The sequence below is a fragment of the Gavialis gangeticus genome, unplaced genomic scaffold (assembly GCF_001723915.1).
Source record: "Gavialis gangeticus isolate Ggan-Ray unplaced genomic scaffold, GavGan_comp1, whole genome shotgun sequence".
Lineage (NCBI taxonomy): Eukaryota > Metazoa > Chordata > Crocodylia > Gavialidae > Gavialis > Gavialis gangeticus.
Window position 1 is genome coordinate 11,221,068 of NW_017729030.1, and position 20,572 is coordinate 11,241,639.

Consider the following 20,572-nt stretch of genomic DNA (forward strand, 5'->3'; position numbering starts at 1 on the left):
TCTAAGACCAGGGAAAATGAAGAATATAAAAATAGTGCTAAAACTGCATGCAAAACATGAAGGAATAAAGTCAAGACATTAAAGAACCTAGACTTATCTGCTCTATCCTACCTTGTTCTCCCAATAGTCCAATAGGGACTATTCTAGGAGCTAAAACTGCTGGGGCTTAAGGATGCTAGGACCATGGGTGCCTCTGTCTCCCAAAAGTCTCCTGATCTGCAGGTCCAGGGGACAAGAGAGAAAGTGGTATGGAGAATATGTAATATCAGTTTCATGCCACCCAGAGAATTCCCCCTTAGAGAGGGGACACTTCCACTGACACAGTGGTACAAACTTGCCAGAACAGAACGGAGAACATGGCACACATTCTTCAATCTTACCAAGTTGCACTGCAGTTGGTGGCATAATTCAAGGCCTTCAGAATAAACCTTAGTATTCATGTCACTGTTTGGTGATAATTGAAGTTATTTTCTATTTTCATTTAAATGACACACTTATATCCATCCACCAAATGTACAAGACCTGACACTGTATGTGATGGAACATGTAGTTGCCAAAATCAATTTAGGCTGAATTTAATAAGATAAGACTGTAATATTCCAGATATAGTTACCACTTTTGCAAGAATGTTTAATGGTCAATGTCCTGGTGCCATCATTAAACTTTTTTTTAAAAAGTAGAATAACGTTCAACTATGGATAGATTTTGACATATGCAAGGCATTTCCTCTATAAGGATAAACTCACTGTTAGTTTGAGATTCTAAAAATGAGCCAACTGAGCCATTAACCTGCCAAAAAATAGTATATGAAAGACACCTTGGCTATGGAAAGCAATTTAACTGTCATTTGATAACATACATAATTATTTAATGTACTGTCTGCCCAAGTTACAAACCACAGTACATTTACGAAGAACACTCAACGAAAGGAATAATACTCCAGTGTGCCAATCAGCATTGCGATGAGAAGAGATGTATTGAGGAGAGCAGGCAGACTTGTGAAGATAGTAAACTAGCCTAAATGTTTCAAATTATTTCAGAACATCCAGACAATGCGACTTGCAACTGCTCTATGTGCAGGGAGAGTAGAGGTTTTCCTGCCTTACGAGCATGTACATCTGCTGATTTAAAAGATCTGATAATGCAATTGGGACCAGGGAAGGATGCATTTCCTAGATGCAAACAAAGAAAAATCCCCTCCTTTCTAGCACTGCATCTACAACACATTCTAATTCACTTCACATGTAGATAAGGATGTTATAATTCTGCATGCTAGATAGTATGAAGTATCCAGCAGAGATCAGATATACGAAAGAGAATCGAGCTTTATTTTTCCCTAAGAATTAAACACAAAGTGAAAGAAGCTTTGATCAAATGCAAAAATCAAAGCTAATGTCAATTCTGCATTGCAGTCTTGCAAAAAAAACAAAAAAAACAGAACTCAATTTTAATTAAAACTAGCTGTCTGAAACAACCTTGATATAGGGATGTTCCTTGCATGTTGTTCCCCACTGTCTGGCACAGCGCTCCTCCTTTCTGTGCTCATAGAACTCTGGGTTACGGAGAATGGCCACACGGCGCCCATCATATACTAGTGCAATAGCCGTACATCCATCCAGTCTCTCTTTGTCTTCCTGGGTAGCTGTCAGCACTATAGGCACTGACAGATTAATAACACCCCCTTCAGAGAAAGAATGCATATAACAATGGTTACCAAACTGGGAATTGCAAAAATTCTCACAAGTTACAATATAGTTTTTATTTTCTATGATATACAGTTTAAGATCACACTTCACTACTGGTCAAGTGACACTTTCTAGAATAAAACAGCTGAGAATATACTCTTGTACAAGATGCAGTTATTACAGAGAAATTTCAGCATTGAGTCCTAGAAAAGGAGCAAACACATTTGAAAAAAAAATGGCAATGAAAAAATCATCAAAACATACACTAATACTAGTATGAATATACATCATGCTGCCTCTTTGTCAAAAAAAACCCCCAAAAACCTGTTCTTGGGTGCAAATATTTTGAGTCTGGTAACATTCCAATCTTTATGGCTGCCAGAACAGGCCTTGCATGCTAGGGTACATGGTTCAAGAAGAAATATTCAGAAAGAGAGAGTTGGCTCTCTGATACTATCTGATGTTGCTCTTAAATGAAGAGCTCACCTACAAGTCTAGTGGGCACTAAGCTGTGGAATAAGGATTCAACACAACCTCCCATCTAGCATTCTTATTTGCCATACTTCAAATTCTTGCTGAATTCTGATGAAAAGGAGTAAAGCATTCTGCTTATATTATTCAATTATTTCAAAAGTGCATTTTGTAATACTTCAAAGAACCAACATGTGTTCACACTAACACATGTGTACCCAGATATTTCAAAACAGATCAATGGATAAGTTAAGCAGGCACTGTGCATGCTTTGGCTTAGTTGCAATGTTATCAAGTGCCCCAGAAAACTATCCAAATGCAAGTCATTTCTAAAGCTACATGTGGTCTTCATTTTTAAATATTTACTTAATCACATTTACTTCATCACTAGATGCTGGAAGTCTTGTTTTTCTTGACTACAACATAAGAGTCAGGTCTGAGAAGTTAGTGGACTAGGTATTATAAATCATGTGCAAATGCTTGAGATCTAAGCAGCATACTTACCAAAAAGCAAGACACTCCTGGGTGTTCTCCTGGGGCAAAATCTTTCCTCCCCTCCCTCCACCCCTGAAGCTGACAGGAGTTTTGCCATTGACTTTCATGAGGTCAGGATTTCACCTCAAGCCCTACGCTGAACTCACATTGTTTAGACAATAAATTTTAAAAACATTCTTTTAAACCTGCCCCTAGAGGCAGGAAGTTAAAATGATGAAGTTGGGTGGAAAAGGTTAAGAGAAAATACAATAATTCTTTCAACCTCCCCCCTCTCTCATAAACCAAAATAAAAGGTGTTCTGCACAGTCTTAGCATGCAGACCCTGTTTTCAAAAGTCATTAAAGGATCAAGTAGCACTTAAGAGATAGTTGGGCAAAAATATTTAAGTTGCCTTGTGAAGTCTACCTGTGCACTTTTGGTGGCAAAATTAGTTTTTAAATATTTTCCATGACTGTCAAAACAGTTGCTCACTCTGGCTTACTTAGAATTTTACAAAGCTGTATTAGTTAATGCTCAACTTCTAAAAGGTTCTCTCTAGAGTACAGGTGGGTAAACTGAGACAGCGTGTTTAATTACTCAGTGTACACAGGGGCCCAAACATTAGAGTATAAGCTTGAGGCTATGCCAGACTAACTACATACTGGGGGAGAAGGAACTACACAATTTTATTATTCTTGTTATCATCGAGCCACTCAGATTAGCTACTGCATGCTAGACCAAGGACACACACACACACACTCTCTCTCTCTCTCTCTCTCTCTCTCTCTCTCAACCAAGAATTCAAAAAAACTAGTGTTCATCTGGAGAATGCGAGAATTAGGGATGGGACTTTTCCAAAAAAAAAAAAAAATCAACATCTGAAAGCAGCTGGGGTTGGATTTTTAAAATGCATGGTTTTAACTACCTCTCCTCTGCTTTCATTGATGTTGTTTATAGCAGAGCCAAATTAGGCCAAAAAATTACTTTTGGGGGAAAAGGGGATGGGAGGTGGGAAACGCACCATCAGTGCTCTCAGAAAAATGGACTCACTGTAGTTACTTATGGAATGGAAATGTGGCCATATTTATGGCCATGCAGCTGCACTGCACAATCCAGAACTGAAAACTGTTTTGGTCAATAAGAAATGCTACTTGGTATAACTTACGACCATTTGTGTTTTATCTGCAATGTGCAGCGGCTAATAAAAACAGTTACTAGACTGGTTTACAGACTTGTCAAACTGCCATACCTCATCAAAACACACACATGGAATTAAAAAAAAACATCTTTAAAAATAGTTTATATGAACCTGAAAATAGTATGAGGAACAGCAATCTGCTTTTTAATGCTTAAACTATTAAGAAAGCATCAGAAGGATCTCATAGCCACCTATTTAACCTTAATAACCTATTTAAATGTTCACTGTGAGGTTTAAAATGATTGGAAGAACTATTTGCAGACTTTTAAGACTTCTCTACATTGTGCAAAAAGTGACTTTTACTACCAGGTGCCTAGTTTGAGACATCCTTAAAAGGGATCTGACTTTTTAGAGCTGCTGAACAACTATTCTGATAATCAAGTGCTAATTGTACCAAAGTTAGAATTACACTTTGACTCTTGGCGGGGTCTGCAAAAAAATGTAACTGATTCATTAACAAGTTCACGTAAGTGAAGGAGCAATCTAATCAGAGACCCCCTCCAGCTTGATTTTCAGATCTTGCAGGGGGGGCTCTCGTCTCTTATGGGGGCACTCACCTCCCCCTTAATTCGCACCTTGACAGATTTTTTCCTCCATCCCTCTTTCTCAAGTGGCTACACATACCTCTCAACATGAATTTTTGTAATTTCAGAGCAGTTATGCCTATTCTGATAAGTGCATCACATTAAGAGCCTTGCATGCAGGATTTCTGCATGTTAGAAAGCTCCCTGCATGAAGTCAGGCAACAAGGCAATTTATTATTATTGCAAAATCGTAATGACTGCACTGAGAGAAACAGTATCCTATAAGAAATGCTTGTTACTTGTCAAAGGATAATGTTTCAAGCAGACTAGCTTTTTAAAAGGGTAAATTTTAAGTTGTGTCAAGCTTATTAAAACCTGCACATGCAGTGCAACAGAGATGTTCTATTTTCTGTCTGAACCACAGTTTAAGTATTATATTATTTCATCTGACTACAATGAGTTTGATCAAAGGGGATATTATGAATAATAAAAACAAAATAATGGTAGCTATTTACCCTGTCTGACTGCCTCAAGGAAGTGAAGTCAACAATGGCTAGGCCATTAATTGGCAAGATGCTGTCTCCAGTGCTAGCAGTTATCCAACAGTTTTTGAAAAATCAAAATGACCATAAACAGTTTAAAAAAAAAAAGAAGTGTCCAGAAAGGACAAAAGGACAGGAGCAGCACCTGCTCAAGACAGACCCTGGTGGGGGGTGTGGACACCACACTGAAAGCAGGCTGCCTGCCCCAGCCCAGAAGTTAGGGAACCCCACCTGGATGAAATTTACCAAAGCTTTCAGGCCTTTTGTTTCAACATATTCAGGAACACACACACACATCTTTGAGTAAACAACCAGTCACTTACCAAAAGAAACATTTATGCAGGTGCCAAATACCAAAAGCATTCTGTTATCTCCATTCTGTTTATAGCAATAGACCTTTTGTCAAGGTTATAAGATAAACAATCATTTAGACCCCTTTGCAGTCCTTCAAGTTCATTCTTCTGGTGAGAGGCTACTGTTTCAATTACTTCTAGACTGCATCCCTTCTAGAGCAAAACCAATAGTAGGGAACTGCTGATATTCAAAATAAAAGTTATTGTGGCATGGATACAAGATACTGCTCTCCATCTAGCCCTGTGTATACAAGGCAAACGAGAAAACCCATAAATGTATCTTTAAAAAATGAAAGACATAGAACAAAAGCATGGTTGCACTGGTAGGTGAGTTGGCAGTAGGTAAAGGGGTATGATTATTCCCCTTTATTCAGTATCAATGAGGCCACATCTGGAGTACTGTGTTCAGTTTCGGGCACTCCCACTACAGAAAGGATGTGGACAAATTGAAAAGAGTCCAGCAGAGGGCCACAAAAATGGTTCGAGGGCTGGGGACATGACTTCCGAGGAAAGAACTGGGCTTATTTAGTCTAGAGAAAAGGAGACCAAGGAGAGATTTAATAGCAGGCTTCAAATACCTGAAAGGAAGTTCAACAGAGGATGGGGCTAAACTGTTTTCAGTAGTGGCAGATGACAGAACAAGGAGCAACAGTCTCAAGTTACAGCAAGGAAGGTTTAGGGTAGATATTAGGAAGAATTTTCTCACTAGGAGAGTAGTAAAACACTGGAACAGGTTACCCAGAGAGGTGATAGAAGCTCCATCCTTGGAGGTTTTCAAAACCCAGCTAAAGAAAGGTTTGGCTGGGATGATCTAGTTGAGGATGGTCCTTCTTTGAGCAGGGAGTTGGACTAGATGACCCCCTGAGGTCCCTTCTAACCCTGTCTATGATTCTACGATTCAAAACTGGCATGTAGCATCGTAATTCCTAATTATGTTCAAGGGAATGTATTTTGTTTCTGCATTCAATCTGAAAATGTTAAATTTTTCTGCTTCATTTTAGTTCTTACTCTGAAATAATCATATCTGAAATGATAAAAATGTGATCAAAGGATAGATCTTAAGTGGCTTGTCAGCAACGCATGTACTGTTTCCATCCCTAACCTGAACATTTGTTCCCAGATTCTACTGTCTCTAAATAACTAGCATAAACAAGAAACACAGGAAGCTATGGAAACAATGCTGATAACTGCTACATTTACAAATAAAGCCAGGTAAAACCAGCAAATTAAACAGCTAATATGACAGCTACACTCAAAGAAAAATAAACTGTATTTAAAGTCATTGAAAAGATCAGATGTTATTCTAAAGATATTAAAACAATCAATTGTCTTCTTACTAACCTGGTTTGTGGTATAACTATAAAAGGACCTATATTATTTTTACTAAGTAACTGCATGTTTAGGGATACAAGACACAAAAGAAAGCTAAAGCCTTTGGGGCATAAGCTTCACAGGAGGGATACACAAAGAAATGGAACAATAAAAGAGAGGAAAAATAAGATGAATGAAGTCCCAAGAGACAAGGCAAATTTGGCGATAGCATTTGATTACATGACCCGGCATCTGCAAGATATGCAAAAGAAATAAGAGCATTTAGAGAGGTGTTTGCATAGAAAGAACACAGGTTACCTGGAATGCTAGAACTAGAAAGACATATTAAGTGTCAGAGGCAGCATGGCAGACAAAGAAGCAAGAACGGCCGAAGTCCCAGAAATGAGTCATTATTATTCCCCACTTACCACAGTAAGCAGAAAGAGCAAAAATCAAACAGAAATGGAATAAAGAGCCTTAGAAGAGGAATAGAAGGGGCATAAGACTCCTCCATTCTGATTGCCAGGATCCGAAACTCAATTCAGCAGTCAATCTGCTGCCCCTTAGCTCCATCTCAGCTCGTATGTCTTGCCTTTGGACGATGCTGGCCCAGAGCCACATCCTGAAAGTTATTTATCCAAATCTAAACCTGCATTTGTACAAAACAAGATTGGAGAATGGCAAAAATTTTCTAAGGATGTTAAGAAAATTTGAAAAACAGGTCCACTGCTGAAATGTATGAACTGTGAAGACAAACAAAAATTTTAGTTTAGAGAACAAACCAATCAAGTCACAAGAAGCAAAGGACCAAGGAACAAGTCTTCAGTTTAAACCTTTCCAAGTTTTGATCCTCCAGCACTAGTCATCAACAAACCTAATGCAATTCTTCCACATGACAAAGCATAGAACAACAAGGCTAGGCCTCTGGGATGGCTCTAAAAGGGGTTTTGAACTGAAAGGCCTTACCATCCAGAAGACAATCAAAATGAAGGCACTGCAAGTATTCTCTCTCTCTCATAAAGCCATTGAGTGGCGTTGCCCAACCCTCTGCCAGTACTTGCACCCACTGCATATCCACCTGATAGAGAGAGAGAAAGAAAGATACTTATATGAGATCAACTTCCTGCAACAAGCCAGGGCACCTTAAGAATTTTCCAGGATGTGGATCTCCCCCACATTAATCTTCAAGGGCACATAAGCAAACCACAGCATTTAAATGAATGAGGCATTTATCGCTTGTGTAGAGTTTGAGATCTCTTCCATTAGTAAGGATGTCCCTTTCCTCCTCAAAGAAAATAATCCAAATGTATAACCTCTCTTTCCATTATACCGTTAGATGCAATATCTCGGTGCCATACAACAATTATAATTAGTTTGCGCCTTAACACACACTAACTCAAGTCAGACAGATCCGCAATGGAAAGGGCTACCTTTTGTTAACAAGGCTACTTTGTTTGGTGTGGTGGCTTGCTAAAAAAGTAACACACAAAATTAACCCAGAAATAACAAAATCCTGGGCATAACCAGTAAATCTTTCAGTACATTAGAAGTGGTGTTTTTATAGCAAAAAGCAGCTATGAGACAGAGCAAGGGAGAAAGTCTCTTAATAACCAGACTAGGATTTATTTCATTTGAAGACCTATCAGGTTACAGGGAATTTCCTCCTTTATACACTTAAACAGTTACGCTATAGCTCAATGTGTGGCCTTTATTATTTATGCATGTATATTAACAAGGCTTGGCCAACTCTGACATGGAAGAGTTTGCTGAGCTTGTGCAAGTCCCTTTTGCAAGAAAGCTTGTAACACAAGCATGATTAATCTTCACTATATTGTTTACATTATGTTGAGACAATCAAGATCCAGATTTTCTCCCTTTGCTTGCATTATGTGCTTGTTTGGTACTTAGTAAACACTTCAGAAAAGAGCCAAGTGATTCAGAAGGAGAGAATACAACTAGTGATTGGGAGAACTTATTTCAGCAAAGGAATAAAGAGCTTCAAAAGAAAGTATCAGTGTAAGGAATCTTGAAAGCTAAAGTGAGAAGTGTTAAAACCCTCACGCATGGACAAAGGCTAGGCAATCTCCATACACTTTAGGTTAACTCACAGAGACCTCGATCCCTTAAGGCACTTAAGCAGATGCTTAAGTTTAAGCATCAATACCTCTGTTAAAACTTTCAAAAGGAAAAATTCATGTGCTTACAGTTAAGTTTGTGTTTAAGTACTTCATTGGATCAAGGCCTAATTCCTTTGGGAAAAAAATACAAGAAACAAAAAGCAGCTAGTGGTTTTTCAAACAACTGGTTCAAAACTGAACTGGAAAGGAGAAGAATTAACCAGACAAGAACAGAAAAGATCAAGGCTTCCAGAAGCGAAACTCAGCGGAAACAAAAAAGGAACATGAGCTCATATTAACTAAAGGAATGAAGGAAAGCAAGCAACAAAAAAACTACGTCAATTAATAAGACGAAGGATGAAATAATTGCAAATCACTCAGATGTTATAAACCTTCTTGAAGAAAAAAAGAAGGGAGACACACATTTAGACAGAAAATAGAAACACTTACTGATAAAAAGCAGGCAAGAGACTGCAGATGGAATGGATGACTCAAGTAACACAATGTTAAGAGAAACAGCTAAAATTTTACTTGAAACACTACCCACCCTTTTTGAGGTCCAGGAGATTGGAAGAAACAGCAAAAGTTCAGAGGAAAGCAAATACTAGTCTCCTCTTCAAAAAGGGGAAAAATACTGAACCCAAGTTACCCTTTGTAATTAGTATAGGTACTACACCGATAAATTTCTGAATGACTGATCAGGCGTTGGCTTCAGAAATGTCTGACACATAAATACCTTATTTATTTCCAGTGTCAGAAGCGCTTCTGCATCAGTTTTGGCTAACTTCAGCTTGTTTTCTGGCACATACAGCTCTTTCACCTCATAAGAGGCATCCACCGGTACAATGTCCTACACAGAAAGAAGAAACATAATTCAGTATTTGCTCAGAATGCTTTTCGGCTGCTGAACATATGGTCAAAAAGTAATATTTATTGTTGTAAAAAAAACAAAAAACCCTCTCTCTTCCAAATGGTATGCATCTTAAATCATTTTTTTTCAGTTGAAAAACAACACAGTTCTAAAATTCTGATGTATTACTGGCCAAGTTGTGGGCTAGATTTATTAATCTAAGAAGGTGAAACACCCTGATCTTTTTTTTCCCCCCAAGTGTCTATCTAGAATTTACCTTTAAACAGTTACACAGATAAATACTCACTATGAAACTGAATGCAGTTTTCACACTGTATTTATAAATTAGCAAGTATCAACTCTTATAATGTTTCTTTTGCCATTCGGTAAAATAATTTAATTCTGTAATTTGAGGTTTAAATGTTCAGAGCAACTAAACTGCACAGGGTACTTCAGGGAGGGTAGCAAAGTCCATACAAGGTATGCTAAATGTTACATACAAGCAGTGAGATAGCAAGTATCCCAATCCAAACACCAGCATGTAAAGTTTTACAAGAGAGTTGTACTAAATTCAACAGAAACAATTATGTACATGAATAAATGCATTTTAAAAGAAGATTTTTCAGGACCAAAGATAGATTTGTAAGTATTGACAAATGCAAAATATTAAAATTAAAGGTTGAACAGAAAATGATGTCCATGAAGAAATCCTACATTTTAACCTTACTCATTTGCTTTCAGCACTAATGCATATCATCCCAAGCCACTTAGCTCTCAGCCTCTCGCATTCAAAAGATATGACAAGCCAGGCAGAGAAACCATAAAGTACTATGACAGACTTCAATTCTGACCTAAAAGGAAAAGAATTTAAAGTCTAAAATAAAAACTGATATCTAAAGGGTTTTTTTAAACATATGCTGTCCAATAGATTCCAGCAGATGTGCAGGACGTAGATACGAGTCCAGTCACCATCTAAGAAAAGACAGACACAAAGCAGGGGAGAAAAGAGAACCCTAAAATTTGATTAGAAAATTAACTCTTCTCTAAGGATAGTTTCAAAATCCAGTCAAGCATTTCAAGAATATTCAGTAAAATAAATGAAACACCTGTCACTTAGTGGACAATTTTTAGATTTTGGTGCCCTTTTGCAAAAACTTTTAGTTCTTTATTTTTGGGATTGAGAAAAAAAAGTGAGTTCAAAATACAGAAAACCACAGAACTATGACATTAATAGAAAATCCAATCCTAATTTTTTTTCCACTATCTGCAACTTGAGTCCAGATTCATGTTCTGGCAGAATAACAACACTTGTGCTCAGTTGCAAAAAAAAAAGTGCTACTTACACTAAGCAATAGGAATATAGCATGGCAAATAACAGACAGTATCTGCAGGGGGGAAAAATACAGTGGCAAAAAAGTAGCAAGAGAGAAACCAGGCATAGAAAGAGGGAAGAGCATATGACAAGTCAGTGCACATCTCTAAAGAGAAAAAGAATTCATAAAGTACTTTTCAAAACGTTATGTGAAGAGAGCTCAATCATGCAATTGCATGGCACAAGAGATGTTGCTTTTATTTGTTATTTATTAAGACTGTGTAATATAAATAAATGCCACTGCAGCAAAGGTGGTAAAATCAGCCTTCTATTCCTTAACAATGTTGTATATTTTGCTGGTAAGACATTGATCCCAAGTGGAACTGAAGACATTTAGGAGTTATCTGAGAAAAAAAAAGATTCAATGCCATTGACCAAACTGTATTTCCCTTCTGACAACCTGAACTGAGCTTGGCCCCATCACACATGTCAAAGCCCATACCCAGAACCTGTAAAAGCAATACCTTCTCCTCCAACCTGGACAGTAAACATCGGTGAAGAACAATTCACAAAACTAAATGGAACAGAAAATACCTGTTTTCCAGAACCACACTCACCAAACTCTCAACAAATAAACAAAGTTCATCCAATCAAAAAGCTAACACAATTTTGAAGACCTCCCTGGCTAAACAAGAAACATTGGAAGGATGTATGCTTTTAGAGAAGGTTCTGTTCACTTCTCAGAAGAGCCTCAAGGAGATCACTTGTTACGCTGCATCATTTAGTCTATTTGACAGTAATGGCAGGTGAGACCACCAGCCTTCTTGGTCACACTGCGGGGAGGAATATAGAGGTAGAAAACTGTTAGACTACATATAGCCCACAAGTATAGGAGCATTAGTGATATTCAGGGCATCAATGGGCTTCTTAGTTTGAAACTATTTAATTTGATTCTTCCCAACCTACTTATCCCTAACACTAAGAAAATGCTACTTCTACATACCATTTTGCTCCACTAGAAGAGTCAATTTACCATGCTGTTAATGTTTATGAACATGCATGTGTATAAAACCTTAGCATCAAAAATGTCCTGCTCATGAAAACCAGTCAGGTACATTTACGCCCATGAAATGCCTGATGCATACATACCCTGGAAAAATTGAAAGCTAAAGTCTTCATTTCTCAAAATATCTTAAAACACCATGAGAAACAACCTGCATAATCAATGCTTTTTCAGCCATGAAACCTCCATTTTTAATTTCTTTAAGGAGAGATTAATGTCTGGGACAGATAGAATGAGTTAATTAATACAATTAAAATCACACTTAAATTGATAACATCTCAAATAAGATCTAGCTAAGAATTACAAATTGAAGTAAATTATATTCAGCACTTCCCCCCAAATAATAGTTCTAGCTCCTCTAATTTTTTAAATTAAATTTTGCCTTGTTTACTTTAACACACTTTAACACCTGGCTTCTACTTTCACTTTCTGTTAAATTTGGGATGAAAGATAAAGTTATAGCTTCATCTCATGAAGAAATGAAGAACTCAAAAAATGAAGAAACATCAGGAACAGAATTTTCTGTTTTTATCTCACTACAACTTATGAAATACTTTCCTTTAATGAAAAAAGCATTTCTAATATGTTAATAAAGCTTTTCTGCTGCCACATAATATATTATCAAGTTTACTCCTTAGTTTTCTGTACTTTTTTCTTCAGCCAAATTTGCCTTTGAACAGTTATTATGTCATCTATTAAATCTCTACTATATGAACTATATATATTGCATATATAATGCACACACACCACACATGTACACACAAATCTATCTGTCCAAGTGTAGATACTAACCAATGATGTCTTGACAGCACTTTAAATTTAGGTTGTGAAGTCTGTGCTTTTTATGTACCACATAAAATTCATTCTGGAGTATTAAACCATCTCACAGAGAAAGAGATATTTAAATAATTTATAGCATTAGTAAATCCAGTGTTCCTGGTAGATATAAAAACAGTATTTAAAACATCACTTTAGATTAAAAACAGCAGCAAGAAAAATCCATATGGTCTTTAAACCATATGAATTTCAGCAAAAATGCTATGCTAGCAGGCCATCTAGTGACCACTTTGAGGTGATAACTTCACTACTAAATTGGTAAAGTTACAGAGAATGTCCCTTATCACTTTCTTAGTACATCTGTATAATTACAAAATATATTCCTTTTATTGTTCTGGCATGTACAGAGTCAGCAATTTATTTAGCATATCTGATACAAACACATTCTTATGGAAAGACAGGATTTTGGGATAAACTTACATTATACGGACAATTGCACCAGTTATAATGTAAACTGAATAAGCTGGAATTTGTAACAGTAGTCATTACATTAATGAAGGAAGCTACTGAATCACTTGTGGAGTTAAATCAAATTCAAATAAGTGTTGTATAGAAATTACATTCAAGCCTTGGTCTTGAAGCTTGTAGTGAATTAAATTTATTTCTATATTCTCAGTATAGGGAACACTAACAAAGCTAGCATTAACAGCGCAACAAGTGTCAAGTTCTTAGTGGTACCTATTTTTCATACTGATATACAGGCAGTCCTCAACTTACAACATTTCAAGTTATGTTTCTCACACACAACATTTCTAAACTGACACCATTTCAACTTTCTGACATCAGTTTTGACTTTACAATGCTTGATCCTATGTGATGCCATGCCAGCGAACAAGTCACTGTATCACCCATCTCCCTGGAGAATATCTGTCCAAACTTCCTTGGACACTTTCTTTAAGAGAGCAAACAGGACTCCAGAAAAACCTGCAGACAAGACTCCTGAGAAGACTCCAGCCAAGAGCCCTTCAAAAAGTCCAGCAAAGTCACTTCAAAGAAGTCCTTCCAAATCAATGCGATTGCTATTTACAATATAAATACATTAATGTAACTATATTACTCATCTATAATTGAATGAGTACATCATTCTGGATTATTTTTGGTGAAAACAGGGTATCAGGAATCCCCCATTTATAATATTGTTTCCTATAGGAAAATTGGTTCCGAGTTGCAACGTTTCAACTTAAGACACCTTTTTCAGGAACCAAGTGTGTCGTAAGTCCGAGGACTGCCTGTATTACTGGTAATACTTTAATTCAGGGTCTTCCCTACACCACTCCCCTCTCAAAAAACTGTCAAATTGATAGAATTTATGTGACTGAAAATTTATTCAACCATTCCCTACCCATCACCAATGCTATCTTGCTACTGAAGTCGACAGCCTTGGCACTGCCAAATCTCAAGAGTAAGGGATTTCCTTGTTTAGCTTATCTTTTTGATGTCCCGGTTTATGCCAACCACTGCATATAATGAAAACTTGGGAAAAACAATGTGGATAACAGATTTATTCCTTTGCATTGTATTTCACCCAATCTGTTCCTTAGCTTTACAAATACATAACAGTTCTCATATTCAACACTTTCTCTTATGACCACAAAGAAGTCCTACCCAGTCATTTTCTGCAACAGGTATTTGGCTGAAAAACAGAGTCCCCAAAGGATTAAGTGAAGAATGTCAAGGAATACAGTTGGCTACTTAAAGCATTTGAGTGAAAGAGGAGGGAGAGAGGAAACAAGATTTTATGTAAAACAATTATTCAAAATGGACTAGCAGATGGGTATAATCAATTGTGTTCCAAATATACTCTGCATGCCTAAATTACATCCAAATAATGAGAATGCAGTGCATTGAAGATTTACTACGCATGCTGCACACAGACATTAAAAATATTGCCTACACAAGGCTCCTATGCTTGTAAGTTTCCCAATAAAAGAATATTGGAAGATGTATGCAAGTCTGTAATGATTCAATTTTATGGCACACACAGCCGTGCATAGTTCTTTTGCCTACTTTTCCTGATTACTGAATCATGTCAGGGCATTGAAACTGGTCACAAAATTCAAGAACATACTGGTCTTCAAATAATAATAATTATTATGCTATGTTATAATGAAAATCCAGTTATAAAATTAGACCAAGCAGTTCTATATATACTTATAACTGAATATTTTCCAGGAGCCACATAAGAAAACAAAAACAAAGCAAAGAAAAATACTGATCCTTTAGTCTTAACGCAGCAAAACAATTCCTACTGACTTCAATAGGCGCTCAAAGAAACTTGGAGGCCATATCTGCAGTCCCAGAACACAAAAGCTGGACTTTAAATATAATATCTAACAAATAAAATAGTTTTGCAAATGTTGCTTTACCCACTAACAAAGGAAGGTTTTTTGTTTTGATTTTTTTTTTTTAAGAGTAAAATGTCATGTGAAAGTTTGTTTAGTTTTTTTTTTGTTTTGTTTTTTAAAACAGTGGTATTATCAGGCACAGAGTAAGTTTTCAAAGCTGTGCCTCAAACTTGTAGAGTTAGAATAAGGTTGATATCTTACAGAATCATACAAAATTAGGGTTGGAAGGGACCTCAGGATGTCATCTAGTCCAACCCCCTGCTCAGAGGAGGATGATCCCCAACTAGATCATCCCAGCCAACCTTTGTCTAGCTGGGTCTTAAAAATCTGCAGGGATGGAGATTCCACCACTTCCCTAGGTAACCTGTTCCAGTGCTTCACCACGTTCCTAGTGACAAAGTTTCTCGTAATATCCAACCTAAACCTCCCTTGCTGCAACTTGAGACCATTGCTCCTTGTTCTGTCATCAGTCACCACAGAGAACAGCTCCATCCTCTTTTGAACCCCCCTTCAGGTAGTTGAAGGCTGCACTTAAATCCCCCCTCTGTCTTCTCTTCTCTCAACTAAATAAACCCAGTTCCCTTAGCCTCTCCTCAGAAGTCATGTGCCCCAGATCACAAAATATTTTCATTGCCCTCTAGAGGATGCTCTCCAACTTATCCACATCCTTCCTATTGTGGGGGGGCAAAACTGAGCACATTACTCCAGAGGTGGCCTCACCAGTGTTGAATAATTACTTCCCTTGATCTGCTGGCAACTGTCCTACCAATGCAGCCCAGTATGCCATTAGCCTTCTTGGCAACAAGGACATACTGCTGACTCATATCCAGCTTACTGTCCACTGCAACCCCAGGGTCCTTTTCTGCAGAGCTGCTGCTTAACAATCAGTCCCCAGGCTGTAGCAACCCATGGAATTCTTCAGTCTTATGCGCAGGACTTGGCAATTGTCCTTGTTGAACCACATGAGATTTCTTTTGGCCCAATCCTCCAATTTTTTTAGGGCACTCTGAATCCTAGCCTACCCTCCAGTGTATCTATTATACCCCTCCGCTTGGTATCATCCACAAACTTGTTGAGGGTGCAAATCCATCCCGTCTTCCAGATTGCTAATGAAGATGTTGAACAAAACTGGCCCCCAGACCGACCCCTAAGGCACTCCACTTGATACCAGCTGCCAACTAGACATTGAGCCATGGACTACTACCCACTGAGCCCAACAATCCAGCTAGTTTTCTATCCACCTTACCATTCATCCAACCCATACTTCCTCAGCTTGCTTGCAAGAATGCTCTGGGAGATGGTATCAAAAGCCTTACTAAAGTTAAATAATAAAAGTTATCATTTTGGAACCAAGAGTTCTAGTTTTTTGTGCTTCTTTTTGTCTCAGACCAACACGGCTACCAAGTACACCCCTGAAACATGGAAGATGCCAAATTTTAGTCAATTTTGGATTTTAAACTTCATTGCAGAACAACAAGGAATTTTTTTTTTTACCTCCCTGCATGCCATCTAACACCTCCAGGGAAGGAATTCTACCTGGTCAACACATCAAAGAGCTACTAAACACAGCTCACAAAGACACTCTCATGGACCCAGAGGGACAGCCTTCCATCTTCAGCCCCCTCTGTGCAAAAATGAAATTTGTTTCCTACCTATGGGGACTTTTTACCATCTTGTACCATCTACACTTTTCCCAGAGCCTGAAAAAAGGACTTTGATCCCCAAAACTTGCAGAACAGGACAGTTTTCTTGCCATTTTCCAGTTGGTCTAATAAAAGGTATCATTTTGGAACCGAGAGTTCTAGTTTTTTGTATTACTTAAGTCAAGGTATATTATGTTCACTGCTTTCCCTGCATCCATAGAAGGCAATCAGGTTGGTCAGGCATGACTTGCCTTTGGTGAATCCATGCTGACTGCTCCTAATACTTTCTTTTCCTCCAATTGCTTAGAAATGGATTCTTTGAGGACCTGCTCCATTTTCCTAGAGACTTGAGGTGAGGCTGACTGACCTGTAGTTCCCTAGATACTCATTCTTCCCTTTCTTCAAGAAGGGCACTATATTTGCCCTTTTCCAGTCATCTGGGACATTCCCTGATTGCCACGAGTTTCCAAAGATGATGGCCAGCAGCTCTGCCATCCTATCAGCCAACTCCCTCAGCACCCTTGGATGCACTGCATCTGGCCCCATGGACTTGTACACATCCAGCTTTTCTAAATGCAATAAAATCCCTGTTATCCAGCATCCCTGGGGTAAGCGGATTGCCCGTTAAGTAAAAACTCTGGTTATCCGAAATAACCTGGCAGGGTTTTCAGATAATGTGGAGTGTGGGGAGGAGGGGGGCACAGTGGTGGCAGGTGCATCTGGAGCAGTAGCAATGCAGGGTAGTGCATGGTGGCAGCACATCGTCTGTCACTAGGTTGCCTCCCCCTTGCAGTAAGGGACCCACACTTTCCCTGACCATCCTCTTGTTGATAACATGCTTGTAGAAACCCTTCTTGTTACCCTTCACATCCCTTGCAAGCTGCAACTCCAATTGAGCTGCAGCCTTCCTGACTTCATCCCTGCATTCCCGAGCAATACTCTTATACTCCTCCCAAGCTGTTTGTCCAAGCTTCTACTTCTTGTAAGCTTCCTTTTTGCATTTAAGCTCACCAAAAAGTTCTCTGCTAAGCCAAGCTAGTCGTTTGCCACATTTGCTATTCTTCTTGCACATCAGGATTGTTTGTTCCTGTGCTGTAAGGTTTCTTTAAAATACAACCAGCTGTCCTGGATTCCTTTTCCCACCCTCAGATTGGCTTCCCAGGGGATCCTGCCCATCAGTTCCCTACAAAAGTCAAAGTTAGCTTCTCTGAAGTCCAGGGCTCATACTCTGCTGCTCTCCTTTCTTCCTGTCCTCAAGATCCTAAACTCATGGTCACTGCTGCCCAACTTGAAATCCACTGCTACAATCCACCCCAATTCTTCCCTGTTTGTGAGTAGCAGGTCAAGAAGAGCACCATCCCTAGTTGACCTCTCCAACACCTGCATCAGGAAGTTGTCTCCAACACTCTCAAGAAACTTCCTGGATTGCTTGTGCACTGCTGTATTGCCCTCCCAGCAGACATCAGGACAATTGAAGTCCCCCATGAGAAACAGGGCCTGTGATTGGGAAACTTCTGTTAGTTGTCTGAAGAAAACCCCATCTACCTCATCCTCCTGGTCAGGTGATCTATAGCACATACCCACCACAACATCACCCTTGTTGCTCTCCCCTCTAACTTCAACCAAGAGGGATTACTCTTAAAAGTAATTCATCAGTAGTAGTTCCAAAGTTAATTCCACCAGTAGTGAAAGTACTTTACTCTTAAAAGTAATTCATGTTGGTCTACATACAAGATTTTTCTCGTATACACTGAAAACATAATACAGAAACATGATCTTTAATTTAAGACATATAACCACAAAGAAGTCCTTCTAGGCTGAGGTCACTGAGGACTATGCTTCACCCACTGAACTACAGACCTGTATGACAACAAAATAAGCACTTCTTGCTGACTTCTCTTTTGAGATTGCTTCATTGTCAAGTCAAGTACTCATTTTAAACCTGTCTAATCCTGAAGATGGGACCACTACCCAGTAGGAGACATCCTCTGTAACAGAGCACAGACAGATCCAAAAAGCTTATGCTGGATCAGTTAAACCTAAGAACTGCAGTCTCCTCAGCTAGAAAAGGCATAACAGTATCATTATTGATTGCTTGTTCCTCTTTTAGATTATCCTAGGGAGCAGCTGAAAAAAATATAAATAGCTGTGATTTTTCCTAGCTTTGACAGATGTTCTTTACCACTGTCCATCATAAGCCCTCACACTAAGAGACCGGAAGGGATTTTACTAACTTCTTCTATAGGCAATCAAGTAGCTTACCATCCAAACAAACTAAATAAGAAGCAGCAAGATGCTTCTAGCTGTAATGGGCGCTCAACTAATTCAACTTCTAAAAGTTTCTCTCCCCCTTGGTAGGCAGTGTGCTTCACCAGGACAAAAGCGTCTCTCCAGGATAGGGCTGAAAGTTATTCCTCTACCTGAAAGGATTTTCCAAATATGTATAAACTGTTGTGACCAACCAGTTTTGGTAACCATGGAAGGAAAGCTGCTCTAAAACTTCAATTAATCACTGCATTTCTGCCATGCTCCCTGTCTGGTACCTAATCCCTCAACTGGGCTGAGAAAACCCCTTCAAAATAAATCTGATTCTCTGCATTTACCAGTAGTAGAAGTGAAGATTCTACAACATTTTGCTTGATCTCTGCCGGCAGATGAGATCAAATGTTAACTGAGGGTGAATATTACTATAATAAAAACACATCACAGAAAAATACAGTACTTAATAGAGCCTAAGGGAAATTACAATGACATACACAGACACAGTTCAGTGATCTAGAGCTTACATGCTATTAAGTAGGCATGTAAATATCATTTAAAAGATTACCCATTTAACTGCCTCTGTATCAGTTAAACAGTCCCGTGGCAAAGGGGCAGGGCAGCTCAGGGAGCTGGAGCCAAGGGCAATATGCAGGATTGTAGCAAATTCCACCACTGGCAGGGACTGAAGCCTATGCCCACAGCAGGCTCCCCCCGGTGAGCATGCAGGAGCAGGCAGGCAGCAGCAGCAGCATTGGTAGCAGGGCTCCTGGCTTCGTGCCACCTGCTGTCAGGGGAGCAGCTCCAGCAGGGGCTACCCAAAAGGCGTCATGGATCCGGGCTGCAGCATCATGCAGCTGCTGAGGCAGGGAGGTAACTAATGTTTATCTAGAGAGAACCAGAGCTGGGTAGTTGCACAATGGATCCAGCAGGGCTTAAAGAGAGGCAAGCGCAGCGGCGGGGCTGCCATCAGGAACTGCAAGGGCAGGCAGGGGCTCCTGTCTGCCAGGACAGCTGCACCACACGCAGGGGGTGCTTCCCTCCCACCCATCCCTTGGGCTCTGGCAGCTGCCTTTTGGCAAGGACCCACAGCAGCTCTCCCAGCCCAGGGGCACAGCGGACAGACATACCTCACAGGATCTCACCCGAGGCATTCACCTGCCAGCTGACTGCACTCGTCCCAGAGCCGTGGCTCAAGCAAAGACCTCAGACAAGCAGGAGATGTGCAAAGCTGACCTGGCTGCATCCAGTGGTGGGTGGTGCAAATCCTTGCTGCGTGGCAGCTGCCAGCCAGGGGAGGGGGGGCAGGCAGGCAAGAGGGAGGTGCTACCTGGGGCTCCAGGTGCCCACAGGCTGGAGGCACAACCTGAACACAACATGGCTGCCCGGCAGGCAGGAACCCCTGTGGGTGCTATGTGGGGAAGGGATACCTGGAGCCATGCAGCCTGCCCCTACAGCACCCAATGGCAGCCCCACTGCTGCACTTGCTCTTATTTAAGCCCTGCTTGCTCCACCATGCTACTTTGCCTGGCTCTGCTCCCCCAGGTAACCACTAGTTACCTCCCTGCCACAGCAGCCCCACAATGCT

At 39.5% G+C, this 20,572-nt stretch overlaps 1 protein-coding gene across 1 annotated transcript in view; it reads right to left on the minus strand.

The window, feature by feature from the left end:
• Positions 1 to 20,572, minus strand: part of PAPSS1 (3'-phosphoadenosine 5'-phosphosulfate synthase 1) — a 72,952-nt gene that overhangs the window by 21,524 nt on the left and 30,856 nt on the right. The window contains exons 6-8 of the mRNA XM_019521943.1: positions 9,412 to 9,525; positions 7,525 to 7,636; positions 1,476 to 1,681 (exon numbers count right to left, since the gene is read on the minus strand). Coding sequence (XP_019377488.1) covers positions 1,476 to 1,681; positions 7,525 to 7,636; positions 9,412 to 9,525 — 432 coding nt within the window. The remainder of the gene's footprint in view (positions 1 to 1,475; positions 1,682 to 7,524; positions 7,637 to 9,411; positions 9,526 to 20,572) is intronic.